Here is a 19,256-nt window from a genome sequence, read left to right on the forward strand (position 1 = left end):
GTCATGGCCTGCTATTGGCTGCCCCCCATATGTTTTCATCTGCGCGACAGGGACATGCACTGGCGGCTGTGCCTGAATCAGAAGCGATGCGGGTGCCAGTGAGTGAGGTAAGTACAATCTATGTGAGGGGCCTGGGCATATGGGGGGGGGGGGGGCACTGTAGCTCTTGGATAACCCCATTAATCCCATACAGAAAATGGCAAAACTGACAAAAAAAGTCTAAAAATTAAAGTGATCAAAAAAGTCATACACGCCCCAAAATGGTATTACCGAAAAGTACAGATTGCCCAGCAAAAAAATGAGTGTTTACATAGCTCTGCGTGCATAAATACTAAAAAGATATAGAGGTCAGAATATGGAGACTAAAAGAAATTTTTTTTTTCAGGGTTTTTAATATTTTTTTTTCCAGTATAAAAAACACAATACAAAATAGACATATGTGGCATTGCCGGATTCGTACTGGCCTGAAGAATAAAAGTAACTTTAGAAAAAAAACGGAAAATTGCTTGGTCATGAAAGGGGTAAAGTCCAAACTGCACCAAACAATGAAGTTCTGATCTAATATACAGGTAGGAAAAATACAGACACTTTAGTAAGGAGCAATTTAGTAATGCACATTCCCCAGGTCAAAAAGAGGGACATTTAAGGATCAAAGAGGGACTTGGGTCAAAAAAGAGGGACACTTGGGAGGCATGATCCACTGTGAGGGATATGTGGCGTACTGCACCTTTAAGGCAGGGGATTCCCGCCAGTGCGGGTTGGCTGTGGCCGGTCACTTGGTGCTGTGAGAAGACGGAAGTGCTGAGTGCGCTGTGTACACAGACACTAGGCTGTCACATGCCGAGAAGCACCTTTATACTTCTTGCTGTCACATTTTCTCGGTGACAATAGTCGGTGTATCTGCAGAAAGCCGTGTGCCCGCTGTGTGCCATCAGAGCCTGCCTTCCGGGTGACTACGCCTGTTATCTCAGTGTAAGTTTCAGTCACGTGACTTCACAGAAGAGGCTGCCCAGAGCTACATCGACTGCACAGAGGGCAGGGAGTGCCTCCTTAGATCTGGGGACTGGAGGGCGAAAAGCTTTTGCCACCTGCATTGCAAATCAGCAAAAAAGAAGTTAAAATATTATCCACTTTATTTCTAACGTAATTAAAATGCTTTGAATTTTCCACTCCCAAATCTGGACGTAAAACCTGCAGCGCATCCGCTCCGTGTGAACGTAGCCTGACGTTTTTGAGCGCTGGAGAGCGTCTGACGCCAGGCTTGATTTAGTGAGCGATGCGGCACAGTTACGTCTTTGCACCAGTATCTGGAATCCGCGCCGGCTTTTAGATTTCAGGTATTTGGGTGGGTTCGCATCACGTTTTTGCCATCCGTTTAAAGTATACGCTGGGGGGGAAAAAAAGGATACAAAAGCGTAGCAGACCACGCTTTTCCATCCTGCAGCATCCATTAAAAAAAAATGTATACGTTCATTTTTACGTATGTTTATTTTTTACAGTGGAACTCTATGGTCTCCGTAAATGTATACGTTTTTTGTACAAGTTAGGATACATTCACACGACAGTTGTTTTTCTCTGCGTCCGTTCCGTTTTTTTTTTTGGGCTGATCGGATGGTTATCCATGCATTTATATGGAGCCGTTAAAATTGCGGTGAAGTCAACCATTTCTTTTCCGCGTCCGCTGTCAGTTTTTCCCGTCTGCAAAAAAAGTCTTGCATGTCCTATTCTTGTCCGCAATAAACGTTTTGCGGACCCATTGAAGTCAATGGGTCTGCAAAAAAAATGCGGATGACCAACGGAAGCCATCCGTATGTCATCCGCATCCGTTTTTTTTTTTTTTTGCGGATGGTTGCTGGGAAACCCGTATATATTAAATTTTAAGAATTACAGCCTTTAGTCTTTTTTTGCTGACTGCAAAAAAAAAACAAACGGAAGACACACGGAAACACAACCTACAAAATTTGCGGACAAACGGAACGGATGTGGACACGGATCCGCTATTTACAGACCGCAAAAAACATCTGTCATGTGCATGTAGCCTGAAACGTACAGCAAAAACGTGATGTGAACCCAGCCTTACTGGCATAAGTAAAGATAAATGTCTGACCTCATGCACACGACCGTATGCCCTCCGAGAAATACGATCCGTGAGCGGGCCATATGTCCTGGAGCGGCATTGATCGTGCGCACGGGAGCACACAGTATCTGAGCCCTAAGATATATATTTTGGTAAAACCAGCTAAACCAGCTCAGACTGACATTGACTCCCATTGCATGGGCGTAACTATAGCCATAGCACGGGGGCCACCAACCTTAAAGGGAGTCTGTCACCAGATTGTGACCTTATAGACCGCTTACATAGCGCTCTAGCATAGCAGTCTATGATTCTAATGGTACCTTTGATGTGTGCTTCTGAAGTTCCCCCAAGGCAAAAACGGACTTTTATTCAAGGGATCGCAAGTGCCCAGGGCGGGGTTCACCTTGTTGGAGCCCAGGCTGTTCTGCCTCTTTTCGCCATATCCCCGCCCCAGCCTCTTCCTCTGCCCGCCCCGCTCTTCCTTTGCGTCCTCCTTCTCTGCAGCCGAATCCCGCGCCTGCGCTATCCATTGCTTGGCCGGGGCATGCGCACTGCGATGCCCATTGTGGGTGTATCTGGTCCGCCTCCTCGCCGCTGTTTCTCGCCGTTGGCCGGCGCATGCGTAGTAGCTACTGCGATGCCGTGCGCATGCCCCGGTCAAGCAATGGATAGCGCAGGCGCGGGATCCGGCTGCTGAGAAAGAGGATGCAAAGGAAAAGCGGGGCGGGCAGAGGAAGAGGCTGGGGCGGGGATATGGCGAAAAGAGGCAGAACAGCCTGGGCTCCAACAAGGTGAACCCCGCCCTGGGCACTTGCGATCCCTTGAATAAAAGTCCGTTTTTGCCTTGGGGGAACTTCAGAAGCACACATCAAAGGTACCATTAGAATCATAGACTGCTATGCTAGAGCGCTATGTAAGCGGTCTATAAGGTCACAATCTGGTGACAGACTCCCTTTAAAGGCTGAAGCGCTCAATGTGCCGTGCAATACAGGAAAGTCATGTAACAAGCTGTAATTAGTTTGATGTACCATTCAGTGCTACCCTTGTCCCTGACTTCCTTTTGCACCGACGATCCAAGGTTCATACGAGGTGACTTGGAGCTGGACACAGGCCTCAGAGTGGTCTGCAGTAGGCCTGACTGGCAGAAGATGGCTGTCCAACACATGAGAAGGGACTGTGCGTTTTCTTGGCATGCTTCAAGTGATGGGTGCAGCATGGCACTACTCCGAATTTGCCTAACAGACCAAGATATGGGGGACCCCCTACTAACTATACAGTTACTGACAGTGGTTGGGGGGCGGCAGTGTATAGTTGGTGGGGCTCCTCCATATACTGGTGCTCTATACACTGGTCACCCCACACAGTAATAACAACCACAGCTCACTCCCCATGCACCAATCATATTCATATCTCAACCCCCCCTCCCCACAGAGTAATTACATTCAGGCTCACTATCCATAGCGGTCATAATTCTTGCTCCCATTGTCCCCTTCCCTCCCAAAAATAGTGAAAAGCTTGTTCCCCATTCTCGACCCCCTTCCAGCAATCACATGCTGGCTCTCCAACCTCCCCCACACCCCAAAGTTGTCAGAAGGTTGCTCCCCATCATACCTCCAATAATCACATGTAGGCTCACTGTCCCCCACTCTAAAATGAGTCACAGTGCTCCTTTCTCCCATTATTAGTCACAGTGCTCCTTTCTCCCATTACTAGTCACAGTGCTCCTTTCTCCCATTACTAGTCACAGTGCTCCTTTCTCCCATTACTAGTCACAGTGCTCCTTTCTCCCATTACTAGTCACAGTGCTCCTTTCTCCCATTACTAGTCACAGTGCTCCTTTCTCCCATTACTAGTCACAGTGCTCCTTTCTCCCATTACTAGTCACAGTGCTCCTTTCTCCCATTACTAGTCACAGTGCTCCTTTCTCCCATTACTAGTCACAGTGCTCCTTTCTCCCATTACTAGTCACAGTGCTCCTTTCTCCCATTACTAGTCACAGTTCTCCTTTCTCCCATTACTAGTCACAGTGCTCCTTTCTCCCATTACTAGTCACAGTGCTCCTTTCTCCCATTACTAGTCACAGTGCTCCTTTCTCCCATTACTAGTCACAGTGCTCCTTTCTCCCATTACTAGTCACAGTGCCCCTTTCTCCCATTACTAGTCACAGTGCCCCTTTCTCCCATTACTAGTCACAGTGCCCCTTTCTTCCATTACTAGTCACAGTGCCCCTTTCTCCCATTACTAGTCACAGTGCCCCTTTCTCCCATTACTAGTCACAGTGCCCCTTTCTCCCATTACTAGTCACAGTGCTCCTTTCTCCCATTACTAGTCACAGTGCTCCTTTCTCCCATTACTAGTCACAGTGCTCCTTTCTCCCATTACTAGTCACAGTGCAGTCCTAGTCGTTGTACAGGCTAGGGCAGCGCTAAAGCCCGCCCATCAGTGCCAGTGACGACACCAGGCTCACTGCTGGGTGGAAGCCTCCACCTGGCAGCCCTAAGGAGAGCCCGGTACCGGATCTCCACAAAATGCCTTTTCCCTGCGTAGGGCAAAGGAGAGCATCGGGGCATGAACTGCCCCAATGCTCTTGTCGGGAAGGGGAGGGGTAAAATTCTGGGTATGTCCGGGTTCAGCTCTGAACCCAGACAACCCCTTTAACAGTTTGTGTATAATGTGATGGAAAAATGAATCTAGCCAGCAAAGGAGGCAATATTGACAATCACAATACATTAGTAACTGGTTTGTATTAACTTTCTGTACATGCCATTTGCTGAAGTGACACAACCCCTTTAACCCTTTCGCTACCAGCATGTGCAGCGGGCATCATGGCTGGCGGATCTCTGCTGTTTCATACAGCAGAGACCTGCGGCTAATTACTGTGACTGGCAATAATGCTGATCGCGGTAATTAAATGCTTTAGATGCCGTGATCAAGTGAGATCACGGCACCTAAATGCACAAAACCCTTCCTACCGATGCCCCGTGTGTTTAATCCAGGCATAGACAGTTGTGCTGAATACTGTAAGGCCTCCTTCACACGAGCGTGTCCGGATAAGGTCCGGCTGCGTTGCGGCAAACCTGCGCGAGTAGGTACCCAATTGCAGTCAGTTTTGACTGCGATTGCGTTCCGTTGTTCAGTTTTTATCGCGCGGGTGCAATGCGTTTTGCATGCGCGTGATAAAAAACTAAATGTGGTACCCAGACCCGAACTTCTTGAGAGAAGGTCAGGTTTGGGTTCAAGGTTGTGTAGATTGTATTATTTCGCCTTATAACATGGTTATAAGGGAAAATAATAGCATTCTGAATACAGACTGCATAGTAAAATAGCGCTGGAGGGGTTAAAGAAAATAAAAAATAATTTAATTCACCTTAATCCACTTATTTGCGCAGCCGGCATCTCTTCTGTCTTCTTTGAGGAATAGGACCTTTGATGACGTCACTGAGCTCATCACATGGCCCATCACATGATCTTTTAACATGGTGATGGATCATGTGACAGACCATGTTATCACGTGACGGAAATGTAATAAAATGTGATCAAAAAGTCACGCATACTCCCAAATGGTATCAATTAAAAGTACAGATTATGCCGCAAAATCAAAGCCCCTGAACAGCTCAGTAGACATAAGTATAAAAAAGTCATGGGGGTCAGAATATGGTGATGTAAAAAAAAGAAAAATAAATTCTCAAAGTTTAAATTTATTTTTCCACTATTTAGACATAAAGAATCTATACATATGGGGTATTGTTGTAATCGTACTGACCCAGAGAATGAAGAGCATGGGTCAGTTTTGCCATAAACGAAACGGCATGGGAACAAAACCCATAAAACAGTGGAGGGATTGCTTTTTTTTCCCAATTCCCACCCCATTGGGAATTTTTCCCCCTCTTCCCACTACATTTTATGCTATAATTAATGGTGGCATTAGAAAGTACAACTTGTCCCGCAAAAAATAAGTCCTCATACAGCTATGTGATTGGAAATATAAAAAAGTTATGGCTCATGGAAAATAGGGAAGAAAAATGAAAACGCAAAAACGAAAGAAACTCCGGTAGCCAAAGGGTTAAGGGAAATTCCAAGGCAAGATAGAAAGTGCTGGGAGGGCTGCAGATGAGAAATGAAACCGAAAGTTAAGTGAGTAAGATAAAAAGCTTGCAGACGTAGCTAGTACGGGAGTGACCGCGGAACTCAGTCAGTGATAGCTTTTCACAGGTCTTACAAGGGCTGCATGTTTATCCTTCTCCAGACCCTCTATAGGAGACCACATCATCTGCAGGAGCGCTTTTTCAGGTAATCACATGGTTTAGCTTTATTTCTGCTTGATTTTGATGTCCATTCACACGTCAGTGCATGTGTCCGCGCCCTTTCCGCAATTCTGCGGAACTGGTGCGGACCCATTCATTCTCTATGAGGCAGGAATGGATGCGGACAGCACACAGTGTGCTGTCTGCATCCGCATTTCCAGAGCGCGCCCCGGATCTGCCGGTCCGCGGCTCCGAAAAAAAATAGAACATGTCCTATTCTTTGCGGACAAGAATAGGCAGTTCTATGGGGTTCCGGCCAGGTGTATTGTGGATCTGCAATACACTACGGACGTGTGAATGGACCCTAATTAGAGTTTTAGAAACAGTATGTGTTCTATATGTTCTGGAGTATTTTATTAGTACAGCAGATACAAGGCCGTATCTTAGGGCTACTTATGATTATTTGGAACTCCAAGTATCGTTTTGCAATGGCATTTCATTTTTGTCATAGCATCCAAAAGTAGCCGAGTACAGCGCTCTGCTATCTCTGGAAGTGTCATAGAAATTGAATGGAGCATCAGACATACTAGACCGCTGCACCATGGCGCACAAGGGAGTCCCGTTTTTGGGATTATTGGGGGTCCAACCAATGGCAGATTATAATATGGGCAGTTTGGGCAGCCGCCCAGGTCCTAAGTCTCCCAGGGAGTACTCACCGTCTTAAAGGTGTTGACCACTTTCTGACTACTTCTGATCAATGTGTATGTAGACCATGACACTACTCATATAGCCTTTGTTGATATTCTGTGCCGTTTGCTACATTTCATAAGCCATGTCCGCCCAGAGGTCCTGTCCATAAATCATCTATTGTACTGTGTTGAGACAGATCAGAACCTCAAAAGTTGAAGTCCTTTTGTGGGGATAAAAAAATTAATAAATTTTTCAAGTGTAAAAAAAAATAAAGCCCCTTCTCCCAAGCCATCTACTATCTTCAAAAAGAATGAAAAATAGACATTTTTGATATCGACGTGTCCGCAACAAACAGCTCTATAAAAATTTCACATAATCTACCCCGTCAGGTGAATGAAGAAAAAAAAAACTATAACATAACAAAACCCAAAAAGCAATGGCAGAATTGCTATCTTTTCTTTACCCTGCTTCATAAAAAAGGAAATAAAAATTTATCAAAAATTCATATGTTCTAATGTACTCCAAAATAGAACCAATAATAATGGCAACTCAACCCACAAAAGATAAGCCCCCACACAGCTCCATCGAGAGAAAAATTAAAATTGTATGGTTGTCAGAAAATAGCTGTACTGGTACCTCAGAGGCAGTGCTCCAGATGGCGACCAAAATGGCTACAAAGTCTAGGCCCTCCGCTGCTCTGCCTCTTTAAGAAAAAAAGGCTTTCATCCAGCATGTCTGCTGGTTGAAGATCCGCCCCTCACACTACCCAGCATAGAGGGTGGGCGTGGCTTCGGTTCCCGCTTCCAGCAGTCTGGCAAGTTTGGAGTGGAGTCTGTTCTGTGGAGCTGAGCTGCTGGAGACATTTCCACTAGGGCCGCACAGTCCACGGCTGATAACACGAGGCGAGTCACCCGTATGCAGATTTATTAGTGTGTTTTATAGGACTGGGTCCCTATGAGGTCACAAGGAGGAGCCACAGATCGGTAAACCCTGTAAGAACAAGTATAAGCACTGGCTGTGCTGGTTTAACACCACAGTATGGCTACATGCACACGACTGTTGTGTGTTTTGCGGTTCGCAAAACACGGATTGCGTCCGTGTGCGTTCCGCAGTTTGCGGAACGGCTTGGACAACCATTAATATAACTGCCTATTCTTGTCCGCAAAACGGCAGCGGGCCGCACACGTCAGTGTGAAAGAGGCCTAATGCTGTCAGTGTTATCCAGTACATTCCAAAATTGTTACGTAGCATCATAAATCAATATAATGCTATGCGACCCCGGCAGTACAGAGCTCCTGCAGACAGACTCCGGTGTGAAACCAGCGCAATCCTATCAATGCACAGACTAGTAACCATTTCTGATCATAAATCATATAATCTATTCCCCTTATTTCACAAGACAAGTATTCATTTCCACATAGGGAATAGCAATCGGCTCTCAACCTTCCCGTCAGTCCGTGTTACTACTGGCAGAATGATGAAACAATGGGACTCCCCAGGCCTAGGGGTTCGCTCAGCAGTCCCAAGGCACACAGATTGACAAGGAGAGATTGCCGCCTATACTGAGCACGTTCTAGAAAAGTTCCCGCCTATACTGCGCACGTTCTAGAAAAGGACGTAGATGTCCGTGCACGGCTCCTTACTGACCCATGGGTGATGGCCAGAGAGCGCTTAGCTGCTCCTTTCTGCTCCAAAGGGGTTAAGCACAGGCTGGTTCAGATGGGGGATGCCAAACAAAGGGTTCGCTCCGGGTGCCAAATGCTCTAGGTACGCCCCTGGCGTAGAGAATAAAGAGTAAAGCTTCTGAAGTATTAAACTGTTTAGTTTGCCCTGCTAAGCGGAGGCTTCCGCCTAGCAGTATTGCCAGTGATGTCACCTGGCACTAATGGGCGGGCTTTAGCGCTGCCTTAGCCTGTTTTAGAGATCACTACATTTAGCAGAGACTCGGTATGTCACCAGATCTAATGAAAAAGCCCATACCCCTGGCGATATAGCGCATGGCAAGGGAGAGCATCGGAGCATAAAATGCTCCAATGTTTGTCTCAGAGGGGCCGGAGGGGTGAAAAGGAGGATATTTCTGGGTTCAGCTCTGAACCTGGACAACTCCTTTAACCCCTTCCCGCCCAGCATCGTACATGTATGGTGCAGGGCAGGTCTTTAAAGATGTCGCCTACTCGTGAGCGCAGCTGGTGGCTGCTGTTTTAAACATTTAACCCCTCAGATGTACCGCAAAAAAACAGAAGCACAAGCTATAGTGTGTGCGTCAGCTTCAGTCCCTCTGAATGATCCGAGGCTGCCACACATAGGTTCCTATGGAGTCCCTGCCTGTGGCAGGGCTCCTTAGCAACATATTGTAAGTCTCATAGATAACAGTGCTAATACATTACTACATTCCTATGGGAACTATAAAAAGGTATAGAAAATGTTTTTAAAAATATTGAAAAAATTCTAAATAAATATAAACACTAAAATCGCCCCCTTTTCCCCAAAAATGAAAATGGCTAAACAATCAAGGGCATTGCCGCGTGCGAAAACGCTCACACTTTTAGGGTCCATTCACACGTCCGTTGTTTCTTTCCTGATCTGTTCCGTTTTTTGCTGAACAGATCTGGACCAGATCTGGACCCATTCATTTTCAATGGGTCCTGAAAAAAATCGGACAGCACAATGTCTGATTTTTTTTCATGACCCATTGAAAATGAATGGGTCCAGATCTGTTCAGCAAAAAACTGAACAGATCAGGAAAGAAACAACGGACGTGTGAATGGACCCTTAAAGGGGTTTTCCGAGATTTTGATACTGATGACCTATCTTCAGGATAGATCATCAGTATCTGATAAGTGGGGGTCCGATCAGCTGTTTGAGAAGGCATAAAAATGCTATACAACGTACTGGTAAGCACAAAGAAGGCTGCGGCGCTCACAGGAGCTTGGCTGCCTTCTCAAAAAAGCTGATTATCGGGGTTCCTGGGTGTCGGACCCCATCGATCAGATACTGATGACCTATCCTGAGGAATAGGTCATCAGTATCAAAATCTCAGAAAATCTCTTTAAAATATAAAAATATTTATCCCATGAGGCAAATGGCAAAACTTAAAAAAAAAGTGTAAATGGCCAATTTCCCGTTTTTTTAATTTATTTTTTGTACACACCCCAAAATAGTATCAATGAAAAGTACAGGTCACCCCACAAAAAGGAGCCCTCACACAACTCCATATACATAACTACAAAAAGTTATAGGGGTCAAAATATAGAGATGAAAAGGAAAAACTGTTTTTTTTTTTCCATGGTTTTTATTTTTTTCAGTGTTAAAAAAAACTATACAAACTTGTTATCGTCACAATCATGCTGACCTGAAGACAGTGGCATACCTCCAATAGAGGCAGACCACGCAGCTGCTGTGGGGTTCGTGAGGAAAAGTGGCCCACAGTGGAGGATAGGCCCCACCCCCTAATTAAAATCATTACGTCCAGCTCCAGTATAGTATCCCTACCATCAGGGGAGAAAACTAAAGGACCTGTGATGATGTCATCACAGGTCCTGTACATCTAGTAAAGGAACTGCACAAAGAATGGTGTAGTTCCTAGGTTAGCTAGGAGCATCTGCCAGGACCTGTGATTACATAATCTTCAGCATCACAGGTCCTGTAAATCTAATAAGGGAACTGCACAGAGCATGGTGGGGCAAAGAATGGGGCATGGGGGCCCAATTTAGATTCTTGCTATGGGGCCCAGTGTCTTCTATGTACGCCCCTGCCTGGAAAATTAAAATAACAGATCAGTTTTAACCACATACTGTAGGGAACACTGTAAAAAGAAAACCCATAAGGGCTCATGCACATGAACGTATTTTATTTCCGTTTCCGGAATGGGTCCGGATAAAAAAAAACGGAAATGACTCCGTGTGCATTTCGTTTCCGTATGTTTGCATGTCCATTCCACAAAAAAAAAATAGAACATGTCCTATTCTTGCCCGTTTTGTGGACAAGGAAAGGCATTTTTAAAATGGATCCGCAAAAAAAAAACGGATGCAAATGGATGTCACACAGATGTCATCAGTATTTTTTGCGGATCCGTATTTTGCAGACCATAAAATGTGGATCTTCAAAAAATACAGATGACGTCTGTGTGACATCCATGTTGCATCCGTTTTTTTGCGGCTCCATTCTAACAAGCCTATCCTTGTCCGCAAAACAGACAAGAATAGGACATATTCTATGGAACGGACATACGGATGCGGACAGCACACGTTGTGCTGTCTGCGGTTTTTGCGGACTCATTGAAATGAATCCAATCCGCCAAAAAATCGGAATGGACACGGGAACAAAATACGTTCGTGTGAATGTAGCCTAAACCTGTGGTGGAGTTGTTATTTTTTTTTTCAATTCCACCCCATTTTGAATTTTTTTTCTAGCTTCTCACTACATCCTATGCAATATTAAATGGGGCCATTAGAGAGTACAACTTGTTCCGCATAAAAACAGGCCCTCATACAGCTATGTGAACGGAAAATAAAAAGTTATGGCGCCAGAAAGGCAAAAACGAAAAACCCTCTGGAGGTGAAAGGGTTCATTTTTGTGAAGCAAGTGTGGGGTCAAAATGCTTACTACGCGGTGTGGTTTGTGAAATGGGGTGACTTCGTGTTTTTTTAACTTCACCCCAGAGCCTCTGCAGCTGTCAGTCAGTGCTGTATAAGGGTCCATTCAGACGTCCGTAGAATGGGTCCAGATCCATTCTGCAATTATGCGGAACGGGTGCGGACCGATTCATTTTCAGTGGGGCCATAAAAAATGAGTTCCGCGGCTCCGCAAAAAAAAATAGAGCATGTCCTATTCTTGTTCGCAGCTGCGGACAACAATAGGAATCCTCTATTCAGGTTACGGTGATGTGCGGCGTCAGTGTTTTGCGGTCCACAATTTGCGCTCCACAACCAGGCCTCAAATGCACATGATGCAATTTTTCATCTGGATCCTCCAGTTTGCCCATACAGCACTTTATGACTACATAGGGGGCACTGGTACATGGATTTACAGGGGCACCAAGTCTGTCTGAATTATCAGTCTATGGCCAGGTAGTATCTGCACTTTATTCCCCAACAGGGGTGCTTAATATTGGGCGCTATGGCACATTCCACCTTAGTAATTGCACAGTAATAAACCAGTGTTATGATTAATCTTGCTGATAATAAATGTAAACTTTGTACTATAGATTCCACAAAACGCGCTGCCTCGGATGGTTTACTTTCTTTAGAAGATGAAGTGTTGCAATTGTGGCCATGAACCTCCTGAAGAAAAGGCCAAGTTCTGCAGTATGTGTGGAAAATCCATGCAACCACCGGCCCCTATCAGTACAGCAATCCAAGGTAAAACGCACTGTTTTTTAGATTATTAATATTTCATTAAGGGTGTGTTCACTTGACATGGTCAAATTGGGGTTTCAGCAATGTGTGGATAAAAATCTGGATTTTGCCCCAATTTAGTTTAGGAATCGAATTTGATCACAGAGTGTGAACACACCCTGATGTTAATGTGTCCTCGCTGGTTTGTAAAATGTAAAAACAACAAAAAAACAACAACCTCCTTTTGTTACTTGCTTTTTTGTCCAAAGGCAATAAGTCACATTGTTTACACATGATTGAAGCACAACTTTCAGTTGTGGCCTTATAGAAGTTGCACCCTTTGAATAAAAAATGAACAATCATATACCTATTCATGAATTCGCTTTTATCTTCAAAGAAAGTGTTTTTTGCTCTGTTTTGTGGCGTTTTTTTCTCCTAACATTTTAAACAAAGTATATATTTTCTGGCAAGTCCTATAGAGAAACCTATGGAAATTGGCCAGAAAAAATGTCATACCTAGGGCATGCTGCTGTAAATATGTGTCCTGTCCTGTAATGTGTCCAACGCGACAGAAAAACACCCAAAAAACAAACAAACACATCTTATGTTGTACAGTTCATAATTAGGGATCAGTGAATCGACTTCGGATGAAACATCCGAAGTCGATTCGCATAAAACTTTGTTCCAATACCGTACAGAGCAGGAGCTCCGTACAGTATTGGGATGTATTGGTACCACTTGGAACTGAACCAGAGTACAAATTAATTTATGAAGTTATTACCCAAAGTCTCATGAGACTTTGCGAAGCAATAACTTCGGCTCATCAGAGCCAATACATTCTAATACTGTATGGCGCTACTGCTCCGTACAGTATTGGAACAAAGTTTTATGCGAATCGACTTCGAATGTTTCATAATGTACTATAGACTTTAAAGTTGCATTTATAGACTGTAAGAAGGTACTTGAAATCATCGTGGATGGAAGGTATGTGTCGCGAGGTTCCTGGCCTCGGTGAAGTAAGAGCCGGTATTTTGTGTGTTAGCAGCAGCTATTGCTAATTGACACCGTGAGATTTAGCATGGCTGTCATAACTGATCCAGGACGGCTCTTACTGGGAGTAGTCAAAGTACTGGGTGGGTGACTACTCCCCATGTTCCAGGCCGGGTTTTGCCAGGCATAAAAACCAGCCAGCACTGCCAGGTGTGTGGATTTACCTCCCTCTGACGGTGGCGCTCAGGAGTCTGTGTGCTGTGAACTGAGGGTTGTGCTGGGATTTGAGGTTTGAGCCGGGCTGGAGGACTCAGGCCCCTCTAAAGGTGAACAAGGCCTATGGAGAAAAGGTGACTTTTATTGTTTATGGACTTTCCTTGTGTGTGAACAAACACCAAGCCACCTGCGTTTTGTGATACACCTTATCTGCATTTTGTTAAACATCATTGTGTGAATAAACACTGCTGTTTGATTCAAGAACTTTGCCTATATACTGCATCCGCTAGTCCTAACTACCAGAGTGAATCCCCACAAGACACAACACCAAAAAAAAAAAAACTCCTGGCTAGGTTAGAGAATGCTTGCAAAGACAGTCTCTCACTCTGGAGGACCAGACCTGTCCTGCATTACACTTAAAGGGACACTGACAGGCCCAATAACCATAATTAGCTGTACCTATCCATGCACAGGTCTTCTAATGTGCATTAAAAACATATAAGTATCCCCCCTGTCCACATTATGAATACAGTAAACTCACGTTTTATAACCTGAACTAATCGCTGTTCTTTCTGCCCATGGGGCGTGGTTTCAGCTTCTCTTGCGCCCAGCCAGCATCAGCCCAACCGCCGTTTTTGAAGCGCCGCCCAGCTCATCAATATTCACTTAGCTGGGCGGCTTCTGCAGTCCCCGACCTTCCGAGATCCGGTGCATGCCCAATAGAAAGCTATGGGCATTGGACTCGCTTTCAGCTTCTGTGCATGCGCCCGGCACCCATAGCTTTCTATTGGGCATGCGCCGGATCTCGGAAGGTCGGGGACTGCAGAAGCCGCCCAGCTAAGTGAATATTGATGAGCTGGGCGGCGCTTCAAAAACGGCGGTTGGGCTGATGCTGGCTGGGCGCAAGAGAAGCTGAAACCACGCCCCTTGGGCAGGGCCCCCTCAGTATTATACAATGACATTATATACAGTATATACATGTACAAAATGGACGGAGCTGCTGCCGGGCCTCGCCTGAAAGCACAATCTTGACTAGCCTCAGGAGTGAGGGTTTCATAGGAGTCAGGAGTTGCGAAGAAGTTGCTGTGGGAGGGGGGCCTGTTCAAAAAATTTCTGTGGGCCCGGTCCTTTCTAGTTACATCACTGCGATCATTCATCACTATAGGGCCGTTTATCCCTATAGGGCAATAATTGGGAACTATCTTTCATACCAACAATCATTGGCCAGTGTAAATGGAACTTTACCTCTAAGTATGAGAAGTTGTTACCAGCTCTATGTGTTGAAGCATGTTTTCAGAAAAAAATTAAATGCTTCAAAAGTGTCTCAAAATTAGAATTTTCGGTATTAAAGTTTAAAAAAACTTTTAGTGCACTTGCTTAGATGTCCTCCTTTTCTGTGACTCCATGCTTAGACAGCAGCATAGTACTGCCTGAGTATGCGCTACAGGTACTGACTGACTGAGGCTTTCTTTCACCCCCAGTCAGTCTCTAGAGCCGGCTGACATGTCATTCTCTGACTGACTGAAGGTGAAGGCTGCCGCTCAGCTCACCTTAAAAGGGGTTGTCTGCTTTTTTCTATTGATGACCTATACTCAGGATACGTCGTCAATATAAGATCGGCGGGGGTGATCAGCTGTTTGAAAAGACCCCCGCGTTCGTACGAGCGCTGTCTTTTCCTTATTGTTTACCTGCTCCCTGTCAAAACTTCAGCAGAGCGCAGGTGTAATTACAACTATGGCGTCCCATTTACTTCAATAGGACTGCTTCTTCTAGTCGAGGAAGGAGCCGTCCCATAGAAGGGAATGGGACGTTGTTTGTAATTACACCTGCTCACCGCTGCGATGCCGGCGGTGAGCAGGTAAACAGGTGAATAGGAGGCAGTACTCATACAAGTGCTTCTTTCTCCTCATACAGCTAATTAGAGGGGGTGCCGGGAGTTGGGCCAATCTGATATTGAGGACCTGTCCTGAGGATAGGTCATCAATATAAATAAAGCGAACAACCCCTTTTAGGGTCTACCCCTTTTTTTTTTTCTCTTGCCAGACATCTTTATTGGTAGAGGGGGCATGGCTTAGTGGAGTTGGGGCATGGCCTAGGACAGTGATGGCTAACCTCCGGCACTCCAGCTATGGTGAAACTAGGACTCCCGCATGCTCCATTAATTTCTATGGAGTTGTTAGAACAGCCAAGCAAGTGTACATCTTGGGAGTTGTAGTTTACCACAGCTGGAGTGCCGGAGGTTAGCTGTCACAGGCCTAGGATGTTGTCCTATTTGGGGTAAAGCAAGTGGTCACCCTAGTCCCTCTTCTGGGCTGGTAAGCAGGATGCGTATATACTGTCTATATCTATGGATTTGAAAGGTGGTGTTTCCAGCAGCCCTATTAACAGTGACTGAGACTGTCTGAAAAAGCTGAATGGAATTTTTGGGAATATTGCAACTAATAGCTTGTTCCTGGCACCTCTTTGATTGAAACTGACATCTGAACTTTTCCACGCTTGGATGAGTCTTTGCAGTTAGGGACTACAGTCCTGCGTGCCTCCTATTTACCAATGTACTGCTTGTATATAATGTTTGATGTGCAGTGATTTATATTATATGAGGTATATCTTAACTATGTTTTATATATAATGCACTCTCTACAGAGGATACAAACAAGAATTCGATCCTTCAGTCTGAGATTGAAATGGAGCCTGGGAAAGAACTGGTATTAGATGAAAGCAAAATACCTGCCTGTATCGAGCCAACAAGTATAGCTGAGCATGAGCCTCCATCACTGGGAGACACTGCTCCACCAAGCAAGAAAAGGAAGGTAAGTACCGGTAACTTCTAGTTTGGTAGTAAGACAGCTCACTCCCTATAATCACGGCTAGGTGCCTGTGTCTGATATGAATCACCCTTTCAAAATAGTAAAATAATTATAATAAAATAGACACGCACTCGAACATAAGGAATCACGTAGGAGACTCAGGAGATATGTAATAAAATACAATTTTTTAGAACTAAATGCACAATAAAATCTCATTCAAATAAAACATACAATGAAATAAACGTGGGATGATGATAGATACGCAGTCTCGTATAGGAAATCCGCAATGCCGCGTCCTGTTAATTATCGCTGGAAGATCTGCAGGTTGTTGTAGCTGCTTAGATAAATATGCCAAATAAGTCGTACAAGTGTGGAGAAACCGTCCCGTTCCACTGGCAACTTTTTAATTCCGGTTTCATAAAGTTTGTGGTAATAAACGAATAGGAATCTATTTCGAAACGCGTCTGGGACTTAAGGTTTATTCATAAAGAGTCCAGTACATCAGCATGGCCATATAGAGAAAAAGAAGAAAGTTGCAGCTCTCACCTCTGATCACCCTTGTGAAGCACGGAAGATAAGGCTTGAACCCAGCCACATTTAGAATATCCAGAAAACAAAGGATCAATTCCAGCTTCTGACGTATAAAATAGTTTGTTCTTTATTTGGCTTCCAAAATTTAAGATCCAACATACATCACATGGAGAGACACAAGGTAATTGTGACGCGTTTCGGGCTATAGTATTGAGCCCTTCATCAAGACAAGATCAGCATGGCCATGCACTACTGAAAGAATACCTACGAAAAGATTGCTGTGGTGTCAAAGTAATACTTTGTGATAAAACTAGCAAAAACTCACTGTGGATCGAAGTTATTTACGGCATTATACGAAAGAAAGGTAATTCCCTATTTTCGCGATAATACGAACGAAGATTTACTGTGAATTGAAGTCATTCAATATACCATACGAAAGAAAGGCAACAGTTTATCCCCCGAGAATAGGAACGAGTCATCTGCGCTCCAATCTACTTTATCAGCGATCAACTACATCCTGCCGTATGTATCTGATCCACCTTGCATCCAGGTAAGCACTTCTACACGTGGGACGCCACAAGTACGCGCACTACCGAACAGTGAGTACTAAAAAGCCATACATTGTTATTTATTTCCACAAACTTTATGAAGCAGGAATTAAAAAGTTACCAGTGAAACGGGACGGTTTCTCCACACTAGTATGCCTTATTTGGCATATTTATCTAAGCAGCTACAACAACCTGCAGATCTTCCAGCAATAATTAACAGCATGCGGCATTGCGGTTTCCCTATATGAGACTGCGTATCTATCATCATCCCATGTTTATCTCATTGTATGTTTTATTTTAATGAGATTTTATTGTGCATTTAGTTATAAAATTGTATTTTATTACATATCTCCTGAGTCTCCTACGTGATTCCTTATTTTCGAATGCAGGTCTATTTTTATTATAAGTACCGGTAACTTCATTTAGTATTTAAAATGGGGCTGTTGTATATAGAAACCACATCAGTGCTGATCACTGTATACACTTTAATATGGGAAAACTTTGTCACTTTCCTAGCATTTAAATATGTTTGGTCCAAAAGCTTACAGTCTACACAGTGCTTATTGATTTGCATTCATACTTTTTTGCTCAAAGAAACAGTTCTAGCAAATTTTCCTAGTTGCTATGGTTTTTACAGACAGTTTCTTTTAATACTGCTGTTTTCCCCACAAAAAAATGCAGAATACAAATTTATGGCAAAATTCTGATGACCAGCCACTCACACTCCAGTTGCACGCCAATATGGTTTCTACGAGGTGCTAGTCTCATAACCCAACTGGTCTAATCTACACATTACATACATGCAGTACATTTTGAATGTCTTCAGCCCTTTAACTTTTTTCACCTTTTGTGGCCTTGTGCTAAAAAAAATAGTTTTTCCCCATCATTCTGCACTCAATGCCCCATAATGATAAAATGGAAACAGAAAAGAATCTGCTAATTTATTGAAAAGGAAAAATTAAAATATTGCATTAACAAGTATTCAGACCCTTTAGTCAGTACTTAGTTGGAGCATGTTTGGAAGTGATTACAGCATCCAGTCTTCTTGGGTATGATGCCACAAGGTTTGCTCATCTGAACTTGGGGATTTTACACCATTCTTCTCTGCAGATCCTCTCAAGCTCCCTTCAGATATGTTCAATTGAGTTTAATTCAGTGCTGTGGCTGGGGCACTCAAGGACATTCACAGAGTTGTCGCTAAGCCAGACCTCTGTTGTCTTGGCTGTGTGCCTAGGATCATTGTCTTGTTGGCAGGTGAACCTTCGGCCCAGTTTGAGCACATAGTTTTATCCTGGTTTCATCAAACCATTGAATCTTGTTTCTCATAGTCAGAGTCTTTAGGTGCTTTTCTTGAGCATCCAGAGTGACCATTGGGTTCTCAGTCATCTCTCTAATGCCAAGGCCCTTTCCCAAATTACTTAGTTTGGTGGGACGGCCAGCTCTAGAAAATCTTCTACCTTAAAAGGTTTTTCTGAGATTTTTTTTTTTTTACTGATGACCTATCCTGTGGATAGGTTCAACAGTATCTGATCGGTGGAGGTCCGACACCCAGGACCCTTGCCTATCAGCTGTTGGAGAAGGCACCGGTGCTCCTGTGAGCACCGCAGCCTTCTCACAGTTCACTAAGCACAGTGCCATAGATAGTATAGTGACTGTGCTTGGTATCACAGCTCAGTTCCATTCACTTGAATGGGGCTGAGCTGCTCCTAGGCCATGTGACACATGTGTCATCACTCTGCCTAGGAAAAGCAGAGAGAAGCCCGGGGCGCTCACAGGAGCACCGCTGCCTCAGTGTTAGACCCCGACTGATCAGATAC

At 44.4% G+C, this 19,256-nt stretch overlaps 1 protein-coding gene across 1 annotated transcript in view; it reads left to right on the forward strand.

The window, feature by feature from the left end:
- Positions 1-443: 443 nt before the first annotated feature.
- RNF213 (ring finger protein 213) overlaps positions 444-19,256 on the forward strand; it is a 355,180-nt gene continuing 336,367 nt past the window's right edge. The window contains 3 exon segments of the mRNA XM_044281121.1: positions 444-972; positions 12,218-12,371; positions 16,197-16,363. Coding sequence (XP_044137056.1) covers positions 12,263-12,371; positions 16,197-16,363 — 276 coding nt within the window. The 5' untranslated portion in view covers positions 444-972; positions 12,218-12,262.

Source organism: Bufo gargarizans, chromosome 2, assembly GCF_014858855.1.
Source record: "Bufo gargarizans isolate SCDJY-AF-19 chromosome 2, ASM1485885v1, whole genome shotgun sequence".
Lineage (NCBI taxonomy): Eukaryota > Metazoa > Chordata > Amphibia > Anura > Bufonidae > Bufo > Bufo gargarizans.